Source organism: Callorhinus ursinus, unplaced genomic scaffold (assembly GCF_003265705.2).
Source record: "Callorhinus ursinus isolate GAN/ISIS: 27379988/994484 unplaced genomic scaffold, GSC_fseal_2.0 scaffold24, whole genome shotgun sequence".
In the NCBI taxonomy this organism is placed as follows: domain Eukaryota; kingdom Metazoa; phylum Chordata; class Mammalia; order Carnivora; family Otariidae; genus Callorhinus; species Callorhinus ursinus.
This window is the reverse complement of record NW_027397086.1, coordinates 14,349,235-14,372,149: the sequence shown is the minus strand read 5'-3', so window position 1 is coordinate 14,372,149 and position 22,915 is coordinate 14,349,235. Positions and strand designations below refer to the sequence as shown.

At 49.3% G+C, this 22,915-nt stretch overlaps 1 protein-coding gene across 1 annotated transcript in view; it reads left to right on the top strand.

Annotated features, from left to right (window-relative positions):
* PAPPA (pappalysin 1) overlaps window positions 1-22,915 on the top strand; it is a 237,966-nt gene that overhangs the window by 198,933 nt on the left and 16,118 nt on the right. The window contains exons 19-22 of the mRNA XM_025888575.2: window positions 1,840-1,987; window positions 7,015-7,124; window positions 15,759-15,830; window positions 20,490-20,588. Coding sequence (XP_025744360.1) covers window positions 1,840-1,987; window positions 7,015-7,124; window positions 15,759-15,830; window positions 20,490-20,588 — 429 coding nt within the window. The remainder of the gene's footprint in view (window positions 1-1,839; window positions 1,988-7,014; window positions 7,125-15,758; window positions 15,831-20,489; window positions 20,589-22,915) is intronic.

The following is a 22,915-nucleotide window of genomic DNA, read 5'->3' as shown; positions in this document are numbered from 1 at the left end:
TGAGGGCTCCAGAGGCCAGGCATAGGAGTTTGAACAGAAGCCGAGGGGCACAGAAGCTAATGCATGCAGAGTAGAGCAGTCGGCTCCTCTGGCCTCATATAGAGATTCTCTTCTTAGCCAAAGCTTGAAAGAGGGAGAGAATATACAGCTTGTTCTACGATGGAGGGACCCCGATCCCGAAGCCACCCTTGGTTCTCCATTCTCAAGGGGTAGAGGCCAACACACTCCATAAGCTGACATTGAAGGCCCCACCCTCCATGGGCCAAGCAGCTCATCCTCCCTTGCTCCACAAGATGAGAACCCCCAGGGAGCTCTCTGTTGCTCACTATCCTTCCTTGCATTTGCACATGCCCTTTGGCCTTCCAGAAAGGTCTTTCTATCCCTGTTCTGCCTGTGATTCTATGCATCCTTAAAAACTCTTTTCCATATATCACCTCCTCTACAGGGCCTCCCTGCTTGCCCCTGACAACCGATTGCTCTCCCCGTGTCCTCACAGCACCGAGCACCTTAGCACTGACGGGGCTGGCTGCTCATGTGACTGTCTTTCTCATGGGGGCCGGTACTGGCTCACTTTACTTTTGGATGCCACAGAGCTGGGCACAGACTGGGCAATAAGAAATGGTCCTTGGATTCAGGGGAAGTTCTAAAGTATCTGCGGAGCAGGACCTCCCATGAGAATCCCAGACTTTGAAAGGGGGCTCAGCGGGAGAGGACGGTGCCTGCAAGCCACATGTGCCTGCCTCCTTGTGAAAGATCGAGAAACTCTGTAGTGTAGTGTAGTGTAGTGTAGTGTCGTGTCGTGTGGTGTCGTGTGGTGTGGTGTGGTGTAGTGTAGTGTAGTGTCGTGTCGTGTCGTGTCGTGTCGTGTGGTGTGGTGTCGTGTGGTGTGGTGTGTCGTGTCGTGTGGTGTGGTGTCGTGTGGTGTGGTGTCGTGTGGTGTGGTGTGTCGTGTCGTGTCGTGTAGTGTGTAGTGTAGTGTGTTGTGTCGTGTTGTGTAGTGTGTAGTGTAGTGTCGTGTCGTGTCGTGTCGTGTAGTGTCGTGTCGTGTAGTGTTGTGTAGTGTCGTGTAGTGTAGTGTAGTGTCGTGTAGTGTAGTGTAGAAACTGTGTAGGGCAGGGGAGGGCATAGATAGAAGTATCCCCACACCACCCTCCGGCGGTGCCATTGCTGCTGGAACAGAATGGAACGGAACGGAATGGAATGGAGCGGAAGGAAGGAAGGAAGGAAGGAAGGAAGGAGGGAGGGAGGGAGGGAGGGAGGGAGGGAGGGAGGGAGGAAGGAAGGAAGGAAGGAAGGAAGGAAGGAAGGAAGGAAGGAAGGAAGGAAGGAAGGAAACACTTCAGACCTGCCAAGTTTGCATGTGGCAGAGCCCTCCCATGGGGTGCTTTCTCACTGGCTGAGAGGAAACAAGCTTTGCTGTATGCCTACTCTCTCACAAACAGCTCCAGGACCCACGTTCTTACTTACTGTATGAGCTGGGGTGCGTTTGGTCACCTACCATCTCAGTTAAAAAAAAAAAATCAACACACAAAACAAAACCCTCTGACTGAAATCCCTGAAAGAGCTCGAAGCTAGGGTTCAGGAATCGTGGGAGCTAGGCTCCCTGGAGAGCTCTGAGCATGTTTGAGTCCTCAGTTTCCCCATCTGTCAAGCAGAGATGTTAACAGTGCCTCTATTTTAGGGTGAGTGGGTTTCTACCGTTGTTAAGCAGGTGTTTTCCGAACACTTCCAGGGCCCTGGGGAGATGAGGAGTGGTTTTCTCTTTTATTTGGAGGGGCTGATTATGGTGAGGGTGACAGTCCCCCTTGGTCACCCTGACTGTTCTTCTGTGGTGCTCAGGGACGTGGGAGCAACATCATCCACTGCCGGAAAGACGGCACCTGGAGCGGCTCCTTCCACCTCTGCCAGGAGATGCGAGGCCAGTGCTCGGCCCCGGACCAGCTCAACAGCAACCTCAGACTGCAGTGCCCAGAAGGCTATGCCATAGGTACGGGGGGCGTGTGACAGTGGCAGTGGGAGGGCCGGGTCCTTCTGGGGGCCTGGGGCCAGTGCCTCGCTGGGTGACTGGGCACCTCTCTCTCGTGCTGCCCTGTGGGAGGGAGACAGACGAAAGAGACCAGGTCCTGTGCTCCCAGAAAGAGAGTGAAGGGCAGGCATGTTGGAAAAGCCACGGTCGGCAAGTGTGGAGAGTCTGACTGGAGTACAGAAAAGCTGACCGCCGTGTCGGGGGACACAGGAGGCTCCCAAGGGAAGGGACGCTGCTGTGGGGATTGGAAAGAGCTTGTTGGGCAGGAGATGGGCTTCCAGACAGAAGGAACCATGTGGTGCAAAGGGAAGGAGATGCGGAAGCACACGTCATATTTCATAAAGCAGTCGTGGTCCAGTGTTAATCTTAAATTGTGCATAAACCTAATACTTCGTGAGTACCTATTAAGGGTCAGGCCCCACAGCAAGCACTTTAGAGGCATTGTCTTGTATCTGCTCCATGACCTTTAACAGACGAGGAGATGGAGACTTGAAGGGATAACAGAACATCTCTCTTACTCTGAAGCCCGAGTTCTTGCCCTGGCATCTCAGTGGCCTCCCACTGACAGGATGAAGAGCATGTTCAGAATACTATTTGTGTGGCGATAGGCTAGCTCATAAAATGCTCACAGTGAGGGGAGACAGCCTGGGGTTTGATGCCAGGGATTGGCCTGGTTGAAACCAGGCGTCTGGACAGATGCATTAATCACAGGCTCCGAGGCTTTCTGGGGAAGTGGGCGTGCATTGAGTCTGACCTCAGTTGAGGGCAGTGATGCTGACCTCTTGGGCTGATTCCCTAATTGACCATGATGAAAAGCCCAGGGAATTGGATGTTCATTCTCATGGCCAATGTGATTTATGGGATAATCACCAGGGATGTCTGGAGCAGAAGGTTATCACATACATACTCACTCCCAGTCACACAGAGCCAACAAGTTCTGCATCCAGCAGAATGGGAGCTGTCACTTCTTGTCCAGAAGCGAGGCCTGTGGTTGGAGAGGGGAGGTGTGTGGGGCCTCTGACCACCGCTTTTCAAAGAGGGAAACATAGAGCCTGAGAGCGCACATATGTTCTTCACCTACAAGCAGACTAGGAATCAGCGCTCCTGCATGGAGCCCAGAGCACCTGCTCCTACGTGGGTGAGAAAAACCTCCAAGTGCAAGGGTGCTTCTCCAATGATTCAGAAGGTAAAGTTCCTACAGATCCACCAGTCCAAAGGACCCTGATCAGGATGGTTGCAGACAGGTGGTATCTTGTGTCATTTGCCAATATAGGCATTCTACAAGGTTGGGGCAACAGGTGTAGCAACGGTCAAAAACACTGGCTGCTCTACCCCAAAGCCATCGCTTTCTTCTCTCCGTCATTCCTGATAGGTGGTTCAAGACACTTATGTCTGTGATGGGGTCCCCACCCCTAACTCGGTCAGGATAAGCAAGTGAATATTCACTTATACTCATGACTGGTATTAAGTGGCCCTGGGAGGGAAAATTTTCATTAAGTGACTTTTATTTAAAAAAAAAAACAAAAACACCTAGAAACAGACTTCCTGCCTGTCTACCTCACGGATACGCTCAAATATATTCACATGTGCAAAAATAAACACAAGCACAAATGTTTAATAACCAGACATAGACCCAAGCCCACACATCGTTAACTCATGCCTGGCACGTACACATCAGCCAAATACTGCACAAACACATCACCTAACACAGCTACACATAGCAGGCACACACGTGTGACATATGATCACACACCTGTCACAAGCAGACACACCTTATGCCCTGAAACATGTTACATGTGTAGAGAGATGCACAAATACACCCCATGGCCACTGTGTGCATTCACCCCACGCACACGTCACAGCCGCGCACGGCCTGGCTCTCTGCTCGCCCAGCTAGGGGGAGGCAGATGTGTGGCCGTAGCATTCCTTTGCCCACTGAGCTTTTTCAGGGTCAAGCAGAAAGGGAAAGAAGTCAGTACCGACACTGGAAACTGGACTTCCTTCCCTTCCTGGTACCCATGTCCCCCACGGCCATGCAGATGCCCCTTTTATGAATATGGTGATCCATGGTGGTGGGGGTAGGGGGCAAATGTGGGAGCTAAGAGGGTAAATGCAGCATGGGACACTGGGAGACAACCACTGGGAAGGAGGGGAGACAGGTTTCCCTCCTGACCTCCAGGTCTCTCCCCTTCCTCACTTCCAAAGACTCCTAGATCAGCAGCCCAGGCTGAGCCCCTCCCTGGGGAGAGCCCACCTCACCAAGGAGGGGATTTGATCCAAGGCCTTATAATCAGGGGTGAGGTGTGTGTCCCTTCGTGTGGGCTTGGGGGCTGGAGGACACGTTCTGGAGCCACCCAGAGCAGCCCCTTGTGGGCCCCTCCCCGGGCAGCACAGGCTAGCTTCAGTGGCAATTAGGAACCCTCAGAAAGTGGCTACCACCCCCCCACAAAACACACTGGGCTGCCACCCTCCCTCCTCCCTCCCCCTGGGGAAGGAGAGGCAGGGGCCTGGTGAGATCACCCTCTGTAATGATGCCAGTTCCGGCTGGCTCATATATCACAACACAGCAGCCTGATGCTAAAGCCCCAGCCCCAGTGGGTGGGGGAGGAGAGCGCAGGGGAGGGAGCTGCGGGGAAGGGGAAGGGGAGATGGGGCTGCTGCTGAGCAGGGCAGGGATGGCCTCACGCCTTGACCATTATTTTCCCCTTTGTGCCCCTCCTGGGAGAAGAGAGCCTTTGGCTTTTCCTCACAGGCTGCCTCTTGTTTTTGCAAAAGAAGATTTTATCATCACAGCCTTGCTTCTACCTCGGTCCCTAAATACTCCTCTAGAATGGATCTCCTGACAGACACTCAGCACTTTCTCCAGCTACTTCGTGACTCCCCACCCCGCCTTATTCCCATCACTCATCTTTTTGGTATTTTTGCAACCCCCCCCCCCCATGTCTTTTCTCTCCTCTACCTTCCTTTCTCTTTCCTCTTTTGGGCTCCCCTGTATCCATTGCTGGGTTGGAAGGCCCTCCGACAGAAGGATGTGGGTTTAATTCATGGGCCCCTAATCGCCTGCTCTGTAACCTGAGCTCTGTGCACGTCTCTAACCTGAGAAATGGGTGTGATGACAACCTGTGGCACAGCATGGGGTATTCAGGAGAACGGGTGACATATGAAAACCACCTGCACAGCCAGGGGTCTGCCCCCGCTTCTGGGCTGGGGGGCCCTGTGTGTAAAGTGAAGAGGTTTTAAACACTGTCCTAGGTCCTTCCACTTCACCCTCATCCCCTCTTCAGTCCTGTTGAGTCTCTCAGACTGAAGAGATAGACAAAAGGACAATAAGAAGGGCCCTCATAGATAAACTATATATACATATATTAAGTATATGTGTGTGTTGGGGGGGGATACACACACCAAATACACCTTTAGAATGGCTACTAGAATCGAGTTGGCTGTCTCTTGGGGCCCACTTACTTAGTGTTCAACGGTGGTCCAGGCATTAAGGTAGGGGAATGCCCTCCTTAGGGCCTTGGTCAGATTCTGACACATCCATTCTTTGCCCACATGAATGAGCACGGCTTGAGAGTCCTGGAGATACCTCGTGGGATAGGCTTGGTTTTCAGGAGACTTTACAATGTGTGAGGTCAAGGTAGAGAATGAATGCACCAAATCATGGTCGGCTTGCCAACCCACAGCTTAAAGTCAGGTGTCCCTCACTCAGGGCTGCTGTGTACCCGCCTGCCCCCATTTATCATCAGTGCATTCATTTTTTTGTTCCTTTATCCACGTATCCAGTTTTATATTCATTCACTCCCCCATCTGGGTACCCATGTCCTCCTGTGCATTCACCCACTCCCTCGGTCCCTTGTCCATGGACGCATTCACTCACTCCCTGTCTCTCCCACTCTTTTCACAAATACTTGCTGCCATGCACAGTGCCAGGCTCTGGGCATGGAACGGGGAGCACAGAGAGGGCTGGCCTCAGGAGTTTACAGTCCAGTAGGGAAGAGAGCCATCGATACAACAGTCACCAAGCCCGTGGGAAGGGGCTAGTGCCCGTGAGAAGGCTTGGCCTGTCAGGAAAGCAGGGAGGGCTCCTCAGAGTAGGCGGCACTTGGATTGGGGTCTGAAGGATCACTCATAGTGCACTAGTTGAAGAAAAGAAAGAAGGGTCTAAAGGCACAGGGGAGGCGTGTGTGCCAGCCCTGAGCAAGCAGAAAGCGAGGGGCTAGGAGGCTGTGCGGCATTCATGGGCTCACCACGCCCTGGACTGATGCATCCTGAGCAGTCCCTGCGTGTCAGGCACCAGGCTGGGCTCACAGATGAGTCCCGCTCGTCCTTGTCCATCTAGGGCATCACTGTAACTGTGGAAAGGTAGGCACAGGGATGGCGTAAGGCCAGCACTGAGAGACTCCTCGTTGCTGAACACTGCTCTCACTCAGGCGCAAAAATCAGGGCAGGCTTCTTGGAGGATTTGAACTGGGCCATGAAGAACTGATAGGATTTGACCTCGAGAAGGCAGCTGGGGGTGATTCAGGGGAAGGGGTGAAAGGGAGCAGAAACATAGAGGCAGGGGGTTGTGGGACTCAGGTGGAAAACCTAGGGCAATCTGGCTGGACCACCCAAAGTGTGAAGATGGTTAATGGGAGACAAGATCGACTACGCCATGGGAGCCCATGGATGCTAGGCAAAGGGGATTACACTTTGTCCTGCTTGTGGGCAATGTTGGAAATGTTCTCAAGCAGAGGAGGGGCATGTCCAAACGGGGCTCAGGGCCAATGAACATGGCGGTGGGTGCAGGCCAGATTGGAGACGAGAATAGAGTCAGGGAGACCAGAGGCTGCCCCGCTGGGAGTTCACTTCTTTCCACTGTCCTCAAGGCCGGGATGGCCTGGTCCACTGGGGACCAGGCACGACAGGGCCTGTATGGTGGGAGAGCAGCCCATGGGCATCAGGGGACTGGGGGCTGAGCTGTGGCCTCACTCTGTGCTTGCCCTCAGGGTCGGAGTGTGTCACCTCGTGCCTGGACCACAACAGCGAGTCTATCATCCTTCCAGTGAACGTGTCTGTACGGGACATCCCCCACTGGCTGAACCCCACACGGGTGGAGGTGAGTGACAGGGCTGTCCCCGGTGGCTAGGGGAGGGAAGTGACCCCGTTGGACACTTACTGTGTCCTGGTCCCTCATTAGTCCTTTCACACATGTTCAGTCATCGACTTATCACGCCTGTTCTGAGGGGTGGACACTGTTCACGATCGTCTCTCCAGGCCCCCGGCATTTCACCCTTGCCCTCAGCGAGGCCTGTGCGGAGGACCTTTTATTTACTGTTCCACTGGATCCTGATGACAGTCTAGGAATAAGAGGACCATTGTCCCCAGTTTAGAGGTGAGGACACAGAGGCACCAAGAACACACAGCAAGCAGAGTCAGGTCACAGACCCATGTCTGTCTGACCAGAAAGTCTGTCCCTATAAGGATAGTGCGATCTGGCTTCTCTAGACAAGCTCTTAGAAGGCCTTCCACGTGCCATGGCCTAGATTTCTGGTATCCTTCCCCATGCTTAACTTGTTTGGTGGAAAGCAATTAATATGTGGTCTGGGGAACCGGTAACACCCACTGCTTATGAAGCACCCACTATGTGCACGTGCCCAGCAGTCAACACACAAGACGGTATTTAAGACTCAGAATTGTTGTATGGAGCAGGGGGGGACATCGCCTGCAGTCCCTGCTTGGGGACACTGAGATCTCAGGAGTGAGCGACGGGCCCAGGGCGAGGCCTCGAACCCGAGCCTGAGTCCAAGTGCAGTGCTTGTCCTCAGTGTCTAGCTGGTGTGGCCCTGGCCAGAGGCCATGTAGGCTCCGCCTCCTGGCAGCCGCCTCCTTGCCCAGGTCCACTTGGGGGCTGGCCACTCCCATGGTCCACGTGTCACCTGATCCATCCATGGCCCTACAGCTGAAGCGGAACCCCACTCCTGCCCTCGAGGGAAGCGCAGACCCTGGGCCTCATGTACCCATTCTGGGCCCTGGCTCAACCTGGAGAGAGTGAAAGGAGGAAGCAGGGCTCACAGGGCAGTGTTCGGCGATGTCCCTCCCGGCCAGCCTTCCTGCTTGGGGTGCGGGGGGCCTCGCTGTCTGCCCTCCTGCTACAGATCTCGCTCCGGATAGCCAGGCAGAACCCGATACGAGGTGTACTGTTTCTCAAATGAGCTGAGGGCATGATTGCGAGGGCTTACTCAGCACTCGGCCTGTGGTGCTGGCACTGGACTTGGACGCCCCCTCCGCTCCCCTGTGCACCCCAGCGTTCTCCACCCCTCCCTCCTCCTCCCCAACTGCCCTCTGCCCTACCTCCAAGTCTTGTCCCTTTTGCCTGCCTCTGTTTCCACTGTTTCTCTCTGCCTCTCCCAAGACCTCTGTCGCCTTGCTCCATGTCCCGCCCAGCCACCCTCCTCCGCCTCCATCTGCCCCTGACTCTCCCGTGCATACCCTGTGTAGCCCTGTCTCCCCGACCTCATGCTCCCCATCTGCTCTCTGCCCTCGGCATGCCTTTCCCCACTGCTAACCCAGCGCCCCGCACAAATTCTCATCGAGTGCCCAGGTGGATGCCGGCGTGCTGTCCATACCCAGGGGTGCGCACAGAACCCCCGTGTCAGAAGCTCAAGGAAGTTGGAGATCAAGTACAAGCCTGTCATTGTACAGATGGAGAAACTGAGGAGCAGGAGGGAGGGGGTCACACCGGAAGCAGAGCCAGGACCCTGCCATGCCCCCCCTCCCCTCCCCTGCTCCCACATACCCAAAGGCAGGGGAATTACACTCCTACACAGAGCAGACATGGAGACCTCCCTCATACCCCGGTCCTGGAGGTCCTCTGCCCGGGATTCAGACCAGTTTCCCCTGGCCCGGCCCCCTCCCGCCCCCGGGTGAACTCCCACCCTTTCCTCGGTGAGCCCCGAGCACTAAAGAGTTCAGTTATAATTCGCTGTGAAATAAATCCAGGGATGTGAAAGCCTGGGAGCCCCCCTTCCCCAGTTGCCCACCCGCCGCCTGGCCGCCCCAGCCCCCTACCCCGTTCCCTGGTCTGCCGGCCTTTATTGATGCCGGCCTACGGAGAGAGCCATAACGAGGTTCAGACCTCCCCTAGTCTCCGGAGGCCTCATTATCCAGGAGGAAAAAAATGTGGTAGAAACAGGGAGGAGGGTGAAGGGCAGAGATTGATGATTTCCAGGAATAAGGCAGAAAAGCTGGCCTCTGCTGTACCCTTGCCCCCCGTGTGCTGAGAGCTACAGAGAAACAGAGCTGCTGGTGCTGGTGCTGCTAGGCCAGGGCAGAGGCCTCCGGGGGGCCGGGGCAAGGAAGATGGGTGGGGGCCGGGCTCGGCTCCAAGTCTGCTTACCTTTGTCCCCGTGGAAGGAAGTGCGGGACCAGAACGCACATTTCGTGGATGCCGCCTGTGAATCGGGCACGGGGTCATGCTTCCTTTACACCCCTTCCCCTGCGCCCCCCCCCCCCACACACCCGGTAAGGCAGGTTTTCGTCTCTCCCCTGTTTCCAGTGGAGGAAGTGGAATCTCAGCGGGGAAGCCCCTGGCCTGAGGGAGAGTGAAGGGAGCCCCTGGCCAGTCTGATGTGCCGTTGTCGCGGGGTCCCCGTGCAGTCTCTGTTGAACGCATGACAGTCATAACAGGGGCAAACCGTTTACTGACCACTTGCCAGGGAACGTGCTGCTGCAGAGTTAACCACTCACTGGCTCTCCGCGCTCCCCTCCCCCTACATCGCCCCCCCCCCCCAAAAACAGCCACCATCTAGAACTCTGATGTGTAGCATTTGCCAGTTACCGTGGTGTACCCGCCTGGGTTGCCAAGTTGCCCTTGCTGCGCACAGCACTGGGAGGGACAGGCACCACCACCTCTCGTGGGCCCACTTGAGCTGGCTGAAGCCCACGGTGGCGTGTGGGGCACGACAGCCTCTATTTTAAGTACTTTACACGGATCGGCCTATATGATGAGAACAGTGCCTACTTAGATGAGTGGGAGATCACCACTGAGATGGTGTGCTGTGATGAGCGCACCGGAATGGTGACCTTTGTGAAGGCAGGCCCACGGGCCTCTTACTCACCATGGTACTCCCCTTCGTGCCTAGCTCGCAGTGGGTGCTCACTAAATACTAAGGTTTGCAGGATCAGGTGACCAAGGTTCTAGTTCAAGCCTAGGCATCTTCTTGCGGTCTGTCCTTGGACAAATCCTACCACTTCTACAAGCTGCAGTTGGCCCATCTGTGGAATGAGAGATAGGCCTGGATCAAGAGTCACAAAGTCAGACCCCCACGGGAACCAGGCTAGTGGGACAAATGGGTGAAGCAGGCCAGGCGTGTCATTCTGTAGATTATATACCTAGGCATATTATTAATAGTGGTAGCAGGATTTGCTAGACATATTTCAGACAGACACACTTAAAATAATACAAATGTCCATGTACATTTTACCCAACTTAAGAAATGACTTTCTAAATTTTCTTCTTATTGAGATTTAATGCACATGCTGATCTTACATGTAAGGTTTGGTCAGTGTCCATGTTTGTGGCCACTCGGGAAACCACTCCCCAGGTCAGGATCCCTGGCTCCCCAGAGGTCATCCCCTCCCTGTGCCAGGCAATGGCTGTGCCCCCAAGATAACGTCTACTGGGTTGGCTTATTTTTTTTATTGAGGTGTAATTGACATATAAAATTATATTACTTTCAGGTGTACTAAAATTTTTAGTTTTACTTTCATAAAGGAAAACACTCCCTTTATTTGTTTAAATTTCTTTCCTTTGAAAGCCCCCACTCAACTACCCCCACTGCCCCGCATGCACTGTTGGAAGTGATAGGGACATGGAGAAATCTTCCTCACATCTAAGAAAGGAGACAATACAAACTCAGTGACAGATGGCAATGTCTCCTGGGCTCAGTGCTGGAGAGACTGCAGGGAAAGGTGGGGACAGTGGTAAACTCTGGAAAACACTTCCTGCTTCCCGAGGGGGCAGCTCGAGCCAAGTGTGGCAGTGTGGAAATGGGTGCCGAGTATGGCTAGATCTTCCACTTTCATCTTGAGTATAAGAAATCTGGAGTCTTTAAAATATAAAATCTCTAAATTTTTTTTTTTTAAATACTGGCAAATAATTTTGACTCCTGTCAAGCACATTGTGTGCCAAACTGAACATTTCTGTGGGTTGTGTAGCCTGGAAGCTGTTGGCTTACAACCTTTGGATGAGGCAGACTCCTAGCCCTGGGCATCTGGAATTCAGGGTAGCAGCCTCTCTGTCACAGCTCCGAAGGAGCACCCCTAGTCTGCCCTGAACCTCGACATGTTCACAGCAAATGCAGCTCACAACCTCAGAGCCTTATAATTCCTCTAGGCAGCTGGGACCTTGAATTTTATAATGGCATCTGGGCAAAGGATGGAAGGAGGGAGGAAAGAGAGAAGAAGAAGAAAGGGAGGGGGTACTTAAGGGAGAAAAAAAGGAAGTTACCATTTATTATCTATGATATGTGGGCACTGTTTGTTAGGCAGGTCCAAATGTGCCACCTCGTTTTGTCTCCACCATACTCCAGTGAGATCAATAGTATCACCATTTTACACAGGAAGAAGCTGAGGTTCTCATTGGGTTTTCACTGCCCAATTCACGTAACTAATGCGGTTGAATCAGAATTTGGACCCAGGGCTAATTCTCCTGCATTTTGTCTTGCAAGGCAACCACCTTATTTTTATGAATCACTTGACACTTGCAGACAAAGGATGCAGAATTTGATCCTTGAAGGGAAGGCAGCAGCACTGTGGAAGGCTCTGTCAAGAGTCTAAAGTCAGAGGTAGAATGGTTCTGAGTGAGCATGAAGTCCAGATGTACAGAGAGGAGATATCGTGTGCCCTGCAGGTGGAGCCCATACTGGAGAGATATGTCCAGAATCCAGTGATTTCTCATTCACTCATTTGGTCACTGGTTCACTCACTCATTCAAAAACATTGACAATGTATTTGTAAATGGCAGGCATTCTTCAAACATGAGGCATTCAGGGTGGAAAATGCCAGGCTTTTAAAGAAAGCCAGAAGCTCCACAACTGATAACGAAAGGCAAACATAAGTTAAGTGATATCATTCATTCACAGAAAGTCCTATACATCAAGGGAAGAATTAAAGAGAAAAGAGGGCTCATCTTAGAAGGTTTCAGAAGGTGTGTCCAATACGAGCCTCAGGATGGGGAGGCTCTCTTAAGATGCTTTCTCGCATGTCTTCAGCTCTGCCTGGGGCCCCATCTTCCCTGGGATTCCTCTTGGAGACATTCTGCCCCCCCAGCCTGCCTACTTTTCTCTCAAAGCCCCTCCACCTTTCTGAACCTTGGTCTTTCCATCAGGCCAAAGAGTAAACTATTTTACATTTACAGTTTTGGGGGTTAGGGGAATGTGAAGGAGAGTGTAGGGTTTAAATATAGACCTGGAAATCACAGAGCTATGGGCTTATTTCCTGAGGGTCATGGCCTGTGTGTATGGCTTGGAGCAGGTTGGTTAACTTCTCTGTGGTCTGTTTCCTCCTGTATAAACCGGACTGAAAAATAATACCTCTCCCATAGTTATGGTAAGAATTAAATAGATAAAGCTCTGAGGACAGGGCTTATGTGGATGAGGATGATGACAGGGTTGGTATCAGTGCTATGATGATGATGATGAAGAAGAAGATGACAATGATGACAAAGACGAAGAAGATGAAGAAGATGATGACGAAGATGACGACGAAGAAGTTGAAGAAGAAGAGGATGATGATGATGAAGATGGTGGTGGTGGTGGTGATGCTGCTGATGGTCATTGCAGCCAGGAAGGAAGGACAGTGTATTCTTCTTATGCATCAAGGCAGGAAATGAAAGCCATCTTACAAAACTTGGTCTGAAAGCTCTCTCACTGGGCTAGAGGTCTCATTGGCATCCAAAGGAACAAGGCTGACATATGAGGGGCCTCATCTGGGATCTCCCAGTTTGTGGTGTAAATAGCCTAGCTTTTCCTTCAGCTCCTGCTGCTTGCCCCCTTCCAGTTCTCCTCACATACAGAGGGGCCCTGTAGTGAGACAGGTAGGGCATGTAGCCCTAAGGAATACTGGAAAATCCAAAAGCCTTGGAAAGATAAATAGGCTCATGCAGATTGTATAAAAGTCCTTTTTCTGAACTCAACGTCAGGTAAACCTCAGCTGACAGAAACTTGTACAACCGCACCACAACATTCCTACAGATGGATTAAATTAGGTCTCGGATAAACGGGGAGGGATGGGCATCAAATCCCTTGTGGATCCCAACTCTGCTGTGTTCTATTACTTGAGCCATTACCAAGGGCCCCTCCAGCACCCCTGGATTTTGCCTGGGGACAGACTCTCAGACCCAGAGATGAAAGTCTGGGTAAGGTCTCCCAGAGAATGAAAACAGGTGATTCTCTCCACTTCTGGCCCTGAGGCTGGGATACAGAGGGCACCAAAGTAAGCCGGAAGAAAGAAAGGAACTCTGGAGCAACTCACATTCCTTCACCTATCTGGTCAACATGTATTTGTTTGCTGTGCTCCAGGCCTGGTCCTGGGGAGAGACAGTGATGTCTAAAACCCAGGTCCTCAGTTAATCATTCCCGTACCGTTTATCTCCATGTATCATCACGACAAGCCCATGATGTGATTTTTCAGGACCCACTTCCACAGATAGGAGAACCAAGCCTCAGAGTGGAAATTTACAAAGCAATTTCAAGTTGAATTGCATCCACATCTGACATACCCCCTGCCCAAGGTCTTTCCCACATGTCATCTCGTCTAGGTGTACTGGGAAAAGGTAGAAAGGGGAAGGAGGGGCTACACAGTAGACTTCACATGGCAAGACTGGTTGTCAGATCTTCACCTTAGGTTGTTTAAGACTTTAATTCTGCCTATACTAAACTGGTCTTCTAGACACTATGCTAGGCATGGTAAGGGCTCTTCTGATGTTCTAGAAGAGAGGAGGACAAGTAAAGAAAACTGCCCATTAATAAAAATCATCTCTATTTTGAGATGTCACCATGCATTTATAACATAAACATTTATGGGCATCCTTCATGTGCCAGTCGCCATTCTAGGCATGGATGATCCAAGACTGAACCACGGATGCTGTGCAGCAGAAAGGAAAGGCACCAACCCAGTCTTAGCCCAGTGTGATTCCTTTTGTTCCAAGCTCACCAAGAAACCAAAGAATTACAGTTGGGCTCCCATATAGGTCTGCCTTCAGGGAGAAAATGGGCTGCTCAACATGATTTTCCATATTCTGGTCCATAGGACTGTTCATTTCTTAGTTAAAATTAATCAGCTGGCACTCATCCAGGAGAGCAAGCCCTGATCACATAGACTTCCATGGCTGGTCCCTGACACTTACCTGTCATTGCAGATCTAAGCATTTGCCTCCAGGTTATTTTCATTTTATTTTGTAAAGAAATCATTGTAATTTTGGCATAAAAAGTAAGGCATCTATAGCAGAATAGAGAAAGGAGCTTCTGGGAACACCATATTAGCCCCATTTCTGAGGCTATTTACCTTCCTAGCTTTATCTTTCTCTTTTCACCTCCTTTAAAAATTATCCTCATATTGGATTTTATGTTAAAAGCTGCCTTAAATAATTTCCAAAACGAGTGCTCCATTTCAAATCCTGGTTTCTTCACTAAACAGCTATGAAGCCTGGGGAATTTATTCTCCTTATGACCCAAGATTAATGCCCACCTCACTGCATGGTAACGAGTAATAAATAAGATAATACATAAAGTAATTAGCACCACAAATGAACTCAATATATTTTAGTTGTCATTATCATAGTAATAATTATTATTATTAAAGGAGGCTATAAATAAATGCATACATGCAAACCTAGAAGCTCTGAGGGGGGTTGGGGAAGGCACCACAGGGGAAGTAAGTCTTGAGCAGCAATTTTAAAAGATAACTAAAGCTTCTCCAGGAGACAAGACGGGGAAGGGCATTTCAGGGAAGGAGAACCGCAAGAACAAAGTCACAGGGCTGTGGCAGTGTGGACAATGTCAGGGAATTGGGAGTGGGCCCATATGGCATGGTGGCAGGTGGAGAGAGGAAGGGTTCTCTATGTCTCCAAGGGTTCTGAGCCAGTCCACTGCTCCCGAACTGTAGTGTGTATCAGAATCATCTGGCAGGCTTTTTTTTTTTTTTTTTTTAATGTGGAATCCCAGGCCCTGGCCTCAGAGATTTGGGTTCATTAGATCCAGGGTGGCTCTGAAGTATCTGCCTTCTTAATGAGCTCCCATAGTGACCCTGGTGAACGTGGTCCTCAGCACATGCTTTGGGAAACCCTGCTCCACACCATTCTCTCATCTTCCTCCTGCAGCCGTATATCCATTCTGCCTTTCCCCCTGCCTCCCACCTTGTTCCTAACTCCACCCATGGATCAAACATCAGCCAAGAATTTCCTGAAGGGCCTTTCTGATCACGTCTTCATCCCCCAATTCTGCTTTTCTTCAGCCCTTATTCCTGCCAGGGAGATACAGAATCGTGATACCTACAGCAAACACAAATACTATTGTAATCTCATGGCTCCTGTTATTGCAAGTGTCTGGGCAAATTATCCATGTAAATGCCAGGGTGAAGTCAGGAATTGGAAGATCCAAGAAGAGGTGGGGTGATTGAATGTGGTGCCAACAACAAGATGGCTTCCTCCCAGCCCCAAACCAATCTGACTGCTCTCTCCCTCTCTCTGCAGAGAGTAGTCTGCACGGCTGGTCTCAAGTGGTATCCTCACCCTGCTCTGATTCACTGTGTCAAAGGCTGTGAGGTGAGTCCCTAGAAGTGATCCTACTGTTGTTAACATTATTATTATTGTTCTGTTCTTAATTATGGCTGCCATTTGCTTTATCTACAAAATGCTGTAAATATCCCTTAAATAGACTTCTTGGACAGGAATGAGCAACCCCATTTTATAGATGGGGAAATCGAGGCACAGAGATATCAACAAACATACTCAAAAATACATTTCACGGATAACAGAATTAGGATTCCAAGCCAGGTGTTCCTGTGTTCTAAGCTTGTGTTCAACATAATGCTGCATCTGTGAGGGAGGGAGGGAGGCCATATTGATTTTGCATCTGTAACATGCAGGCGTTTGACCAAAATTATCACCTTTAATGTTTACAGAATCACAGGAGGCATTTTTTTTCCCTTCCAGTTCCTACTTTACTGCTGACCATTACTTGTAGGTCAATTCCTTTTGCCACACATTTGTCATTCACTCATTCTTCAACCCCAGAAGTAATATGGATACCTTAGACTCTACCATAGAGCGGAAAGTTAAGATCCACTCTGACTTCACAGTTGAACCATTCCCTGGAACTTGGCTTTATGGAGATCTGTCTCTCTGTCTCAGTGACAAGCCTGGAGAGGCAAAGGGGCAGGGTACTTAGGATGTCATCTGTATTCTCAAGGGGTTATACTGCCTATGGAACTAGGAGATATTTCTGTGAACCCCAAGTCCCTTGTGGGTCTTCTCAGCTGGCAATGAAAAGAAGCCCCAAATCCCATCCAGGTGGATGCACAAATATTTGTGCCCGCCCCGCAAAAGCCTACTCAGGAAAATGCAGGTGAAAGAGACTAGATTGTGCCCTAGAAAACTTTGTATTTGATGAAATTCTTAGAATGTCAGAGTCAGAAATGCTCTTCTAGATGATCTAAACCTGACTTTTTAAAGGTGTAGCCAGATCTAAAATTTGATGGAATGCCCAAACAGGAAGGGTTCTTAGTGTGATCTAACCCTACTCGATGGTTATATGGAGTGGAAAATGAGGATCAGAGAGGAGATGGACTGGCCCAAGTTTGCACAGCATAAAAGCCACAGAGCCAAAGCATGAACCCAGGTCTCCTGACTCCAGGCCGGTGGTTTTTTCTCCTCCACTGGGCCACCTCCCACCCATGAAGCACCCCTGACAAGACAGTCCCTGGGTCACGCTGTTCTCTCCATGTATTGGCTGGGGGCTCCCTGCAGCATATTCTCAGGACACTCGACACTGTACTCTTTAAGAGCTCTCCATTCTCCCAAGGCTCAGCCAGGAATGGCAAAACCAAGGCCAAGGCCCTGTGCCTGGTGCTTCCTTCCATCTCTCTGGATCAGTCCGGCGCTTGGAGAAAAGAAAGCTTGGATTACCTGGGCCCTCGTTCTGCTGAGTCGGCGGGCTGGGCAGCCAGTGTGACAGCAGAATTCGATCCCTCCTTTGACTCAGCACCGGGGCCTAGGAGACCCTCACCTGTCAGGCTCTGAGCCCTGCCAACGATGCTTATCGCTTTTGCCCTTGCAGGTGATCACCTTTCCTCCTTAGCTTAGAGCTAATAGTTTGCCTCATGCCTGGGGCTGAAAGGAATGCCTGGAAGAGATACAAATGCTGGGTCCAGGGAGGAGCCATCAACCTGGAATGTCTAGAGGTAGCAACGATTGAGGAAAGGTTTTGGGACTCCTGAGCCCTCTACCCCAAGCTGTGTCTGAAGTGGTCCCTTCACTGTCTCGTGCATCAGAGTTTCTCTGATGCCTCTTAAGCACCGACACTACCCTAGGTTCTAGGAACACAGTGACCTTAGTCAAGTGAAAACTATGCTCTTCCTGAGTCCAGATGTGTGGTGTCTTCTTACCCCTTGCCCATCCATGCATCCACATATCCATCCATGAAGAATGAACCATTTTACCGAATAAACATTGAAGGAACAAATGTTTGGTGAAGTTTTGCTCAAATCGCCACATGTTTTGTGGCCACAAGGAAGTCTTGGACACAAAAATGGATGACACACAGTCCTGTCCATCAGGAACTCACAGTATCATGAAGGAGATAGACAATTGAAGAAAGAATTCTAAAATACGTACCAAAAGCTGTAACCAAATCAAGTACAAGCAGCTATGGAAGCCCAGGATGTGCTGAGGGTATCAGAGAAGGCATCTTGGAGGGGTGAGGTTGGAGCTAGATCTCGAAGGCTGAACTGCTTGCCTGAACACAGTAGTAGTAGTAGCAGCCCTGAGAAATACCAGGGCTGGGAAAAATCTCTTAAGTGCCAGAGCTTTTCACGTGTTATTCGCTCTCTCTAGACATTCTCCCTTCTCCACCTTCTCCTAATTAACCCCTCGCTCATCTTTCTGATCTCCGCTGAAAGGTCATTTCCTAAGGGACACCTTCACAGAGCTCCCTGATGAGGTCTAGTCCTTTTACTCTTTAACAGCCCCATGGTACCTGTCCTCCCTCGCTCTTTACCAGAGTTGAAGTTGGCCAGTTAGATGTGTGATTATTGGATTAAAGTTGGCCTCCTCACTGAAGCGTAAGTTCTGGAGGAGTAGGAGCTTCATCTATATTGACTCACTGTTATAGCTTTGTCTTTAGTGCAATGCATAACATATAGTAGGCACTCAGTAAATATGGTTAAGTACAGGGTGCATGCGTAGAGGGCTGGATGGAGCCATGGATGTGGCTGCAGGGTAGCTGCTGATGAGACTGGAAATTTTTTTTCAGGGGCCAAAAAAATAGTTTCATTTATTTTGTTCTCTTCTTCCTCTTCTTTCCCAGTTTTTTCTTTCCCTTTTACCGAGCCAGTTCTTTCATTCTAAGGGTCATTGGTTTCCTTCCTTACTCTGTTTTATATGATATAAGAAAGATCATAAAGAACAGATCCCACAGGCAGATCTCCTCAGGCACAGAGCAAAGCCAAGGGCTTATCCTTTGTTTGTTGTTTGTGCCTCTCTGCTTGGATATGAACGTAATATTCTGTTCATTATGGCAAGTACCTGTCAGAGTCACACTTGTGTTCATAGCCATGCACATGTACACATGGACACCTGAGCACAGCTCTTGCCTGTTCTTGGTTCTGTCTTGCTAAGATATTTTTTTAGACCCTAATAGGATAGTGATGAAATGGGATCTGGCATCATGAGTTGGGAGCACAGAGCCTTGACGAATTTGGAGCAGAGATGCAAAGGCCAGGGATGCCACATGGGAGGGACTCCTTGTGAGCTTGGTTCTCCCCGTAACAGGATGGGAAGGAAAGACCACTGGATCATAGGGGTTGTGCTGAGATGCAGTGGTCTTAGCCAACTGATGATATCTTTCCCATTGGTGAGTCACTGAGCATTAGAGAGCCCAATGTGAACTTTAATAAGAGAGGTCTTACTTTCAACTGCCTTCTGTATTAAAGGGTCACACAGTATTGCTTTTGATGTGTGGAGGGGTACGCTTATTGCTGTGAGAAACCAGCGGACTAATCCTGCCTCTTTATTTCACAACTGGGAGTCTTGAGGCCCAGAAAAGAAAAGCCACTTAACCAAAATCACCAAGTAACCCCTCCAGTTGGCTGAGGTTTTTTAGACTAGAACCCAGATTCTCTAAACCCCTCACAACTGCCTTTCCACTATGCCAATATAATATATGCAATTCCAAAAACATCACTAAAAGCCAAAGTTGTACCCAGCATTAAACTAGGTGATAGGGAGACAAAGATTGAGCTGGATATTGCCCATGTGTTCAGTGAGCTCACAGTCTTACACCAGCTGCAGGTTCATAAACAGACATTAGAAAAAAACAGTGTGCTCAGTCCTTGGATGGGGACAAAAAGTATTAGGGGGTCTGCAGACACTCCGGACTTCCCCATAAGATTACTCTGGATTCAGATCAGTAATGATTTAACTCTGCATCTTTTCCTCATGTTTGGGGCACCACAGAGTTGGAGGAACACAGGGAAGAAAAGCAACACATCAGTATGTGCTAGATACAGACTAGAATGGCAAAGAAAAAATAGGACGTCAACTTAGATTTAAATCACTGCTCTGGCCCTGCCAGGCTGATCTTGGCTGAGTCCCTTTCTTGCTCTGAGCCTCAGAATCTTCATCTGAAAAGTGGAAATAGCAGTGCTTACCTCACATGTTGTTGGAGAACAAAAAAGACAACAAACACATAAAGCATGTGACATCAAGGACATCTGTACTCCAATGCTAGAGGACAGGGATCCCACAGACCATTGTGCCAAATTCCTATGAACTCTTACGTTTGATCTTGACAGTTCTTGGGCAGATTACATTCAGCTTATATTGTATTATAAATTATGTTTTTAACTACCTACTACTGGAAAAAGTAGGGGAAGGGTGCTCAAATTTTCTCATCATTTCCTCAAGTCAAATGAGTCCTACTTTAGAGAGATATAAGTGCTCTATCCTGTGGCTTTGCATACCCCAGCCTAGAAGCCTGTCTAATAGCAGAACCACAGTTGAGTTGGGGAAAACTTAGCTAGGTAAGTCTTTACAAATGGTAGAAGTGATAACTTGTCCAAGGGGGTGTTGGCATTTGAGGCCAGGTAGGCTGTCTCCAGAGGTTTTTAAAAGGATAAGAGATAGCTGAACAACGGCAGGGCCATGCCCCACCCACTCCTGGATGCTAATGGGCCACCTTCCTTCTGCCTTTCTCCCCACTTGCAGCCCTTCATGGGAGACAATTACTGTGATGCCATCAACAACCGAGCCTTCTGCAACTACGATGGTGGGGACTGCTGTGCCTCTACGGTGAAGACCAAGAAGGTAGGCCCCCCTGGGCAGCCGCCGCCTGCAGGTCTCTCCAGCTTCCTAACCAGGAGCACCCTGCATGCTGGACATCCCTGCCCACAAGCTGTGCTACATTGTTTTGTATTTTTTATTCTTTGAGGCAGTAGTTGAACTAATATTATGGGCTGGGCCCTGAGCTGGGTGGGCAGGCTTGTGAATGATCTTTGCAGATGTGGTTCCTTACCCTCAACGCTTGGAGACAGGTATGGAAGCAGACAAATACAAGCGTAATCAATACTTCTAGAAGGAGAGGATAGAGCACCGTGAGGGCCCAGGCCAGGGGTTGGAAAAAGGCTCTACCGGGGATCAGCACTGACACCGAAACTTAAGGGATAAGAAGAAGGATTGGGGAGGTGGCCAGGAAAAAGAGTTTCTGGGGCAAGAGACTAGCTTGTAAAATCCTAGAGGGAACTTGCATTTTTCGGGAGTATGTCTAAAATCTAGGGGCAGAGAGAAGATGGGACATTCTTACCAAGGTAAGTCATAGCCTTTGATTATTTTATAATTTCTTTGGTTTTTCACACTTGTAAAATTAGGGGGAGTGGTCTTGGTTGTGATTTTCTTCCTTTGCATATTAGGGTGCGACAGGAGTGATTCTAGTGTCTCGAGTAAAACTGGAACATTTGACTGTGATGCATACCCACCACTCACAGAAGAGTGGCCACCCCACTTTCTTACTGATGAGGGCTGGGACCCCAGCCGAGAGCTAGGGGAGAGGTGGTCAGACTGGGCAATCTGGGTTGAGGAGTGCTCTGGTGATGAATGAGTTAACAGGGAGCTATTTCTGGTTTTGTACTCATCTACAATCTGAGCTGAAAAATTGTTTGAGCTAATCTCTCTCTAAAGAAGGGGGAACAGTGTTCCCAAGACCGGTCATAGTCAGTCTTGGTAGAAGTGCTATCAGTGATTATCTGGTCCAAACTTCTCATTTCCTAATGGGGGCACTGAGGCCCATACAGGAGAAATGATTTGGCCGCGGTGGCAGAGTGAGTGAGAGAAACAGAGCAAGGTTTCTGGCTTGCTATCCAAGTACCTTTATATCGCATCATCCTTAAAAGAATTAGTTCCTTTGAAGAAAGATGCTCTGACCCTAGCATGTGGGGATGAATAGGGCAAGACCCAAAAGAACACACTCAAACTGCATCTTTGGATAGATGACCAGGGCTGCTGAGGTTCTCTGGGGTCAGCGAGCCTTGTATGGGCAACACTTCAGCATGCCCACCCCCTCCTTTTTTTTTTTTTAAACACTGAAGGTCAATACTTTCTGCTCAAATACAGTAGAATAAAATTCATTTCCTACTGATGAATTTTATTTTTCTCCCAATATGAAACAATACATCTACTTTTCGGAAAATCCAGAAAGCAGAAGAAAACAACAGAATCACTGCTCATCTTACAACCCAGAAATAGCCGTTGCTCTTCCTTCTGCCGTATTTTACTGTGTGTTTAAGTGTGTGGGTATTTGTGCCTGTGTATATCTCACTGACATTCTAGTGTGGGATCCTGTTTTGTCCTGTTTTGACTTAGCCCAGGAAATCTGATACATAAGAATGATCTGATATTATTATGAACTTTCCAGCTGTCGTTTTTGCTCTATTATTATTTATTAGAGGGTTGTGATGTATCATAGTTTATGATACAGGCTGTTCACCTCAGGCTGTTCTTTTTCACTCTTGGGTTACTTCAGTTTCTCACAATGATAAATAATGAGGCTCGTGAATATCTTTGCAGATAAATATTTCTCCAGTTCTGTTCCTTTACAATTGCCTTTTAGAACCGAAATGACTAGGATAAAAGGTGTGAGTATTTATAAGGCTCTTGACGCCTGGTGCCAAGTGCATATAGCATACAATAGTGTCGATTTGACTTGGTGGAGTCCACCATTCTCGAAAGTGAATGGACAATGAAGTTTGTGTTTTAAATAGAAGTTTGGGTAGAATTATGACACAGTATTCATGTGACACCATCAGTGCAAGAGCAGCTCCGATTAGAAGAATTTTCCTACCAACTATAATTTATATACAAAAACATTAAAAAAAAACCCTAATTTATTTTTATTGGGAGACTTCCTTAAATGGATTGCTGTTTCTACAGAGTGCATGGTAGGAACATGAAGTCATGAGATTGAGGTTCAGGTGCAGATTCCAAATGATTACAGTCACTTGAAAAAATATACATGTACACCAAATGGCCATTTTGACACTCTGTTCATACTGGGTTCAGTTGCAACAATTTCAGATGTCAGAACCCTTAGGTGCTGCCTCTGTAGTAAGGGACCCAGAGTCAGTTCTTTGCTAGTTCTG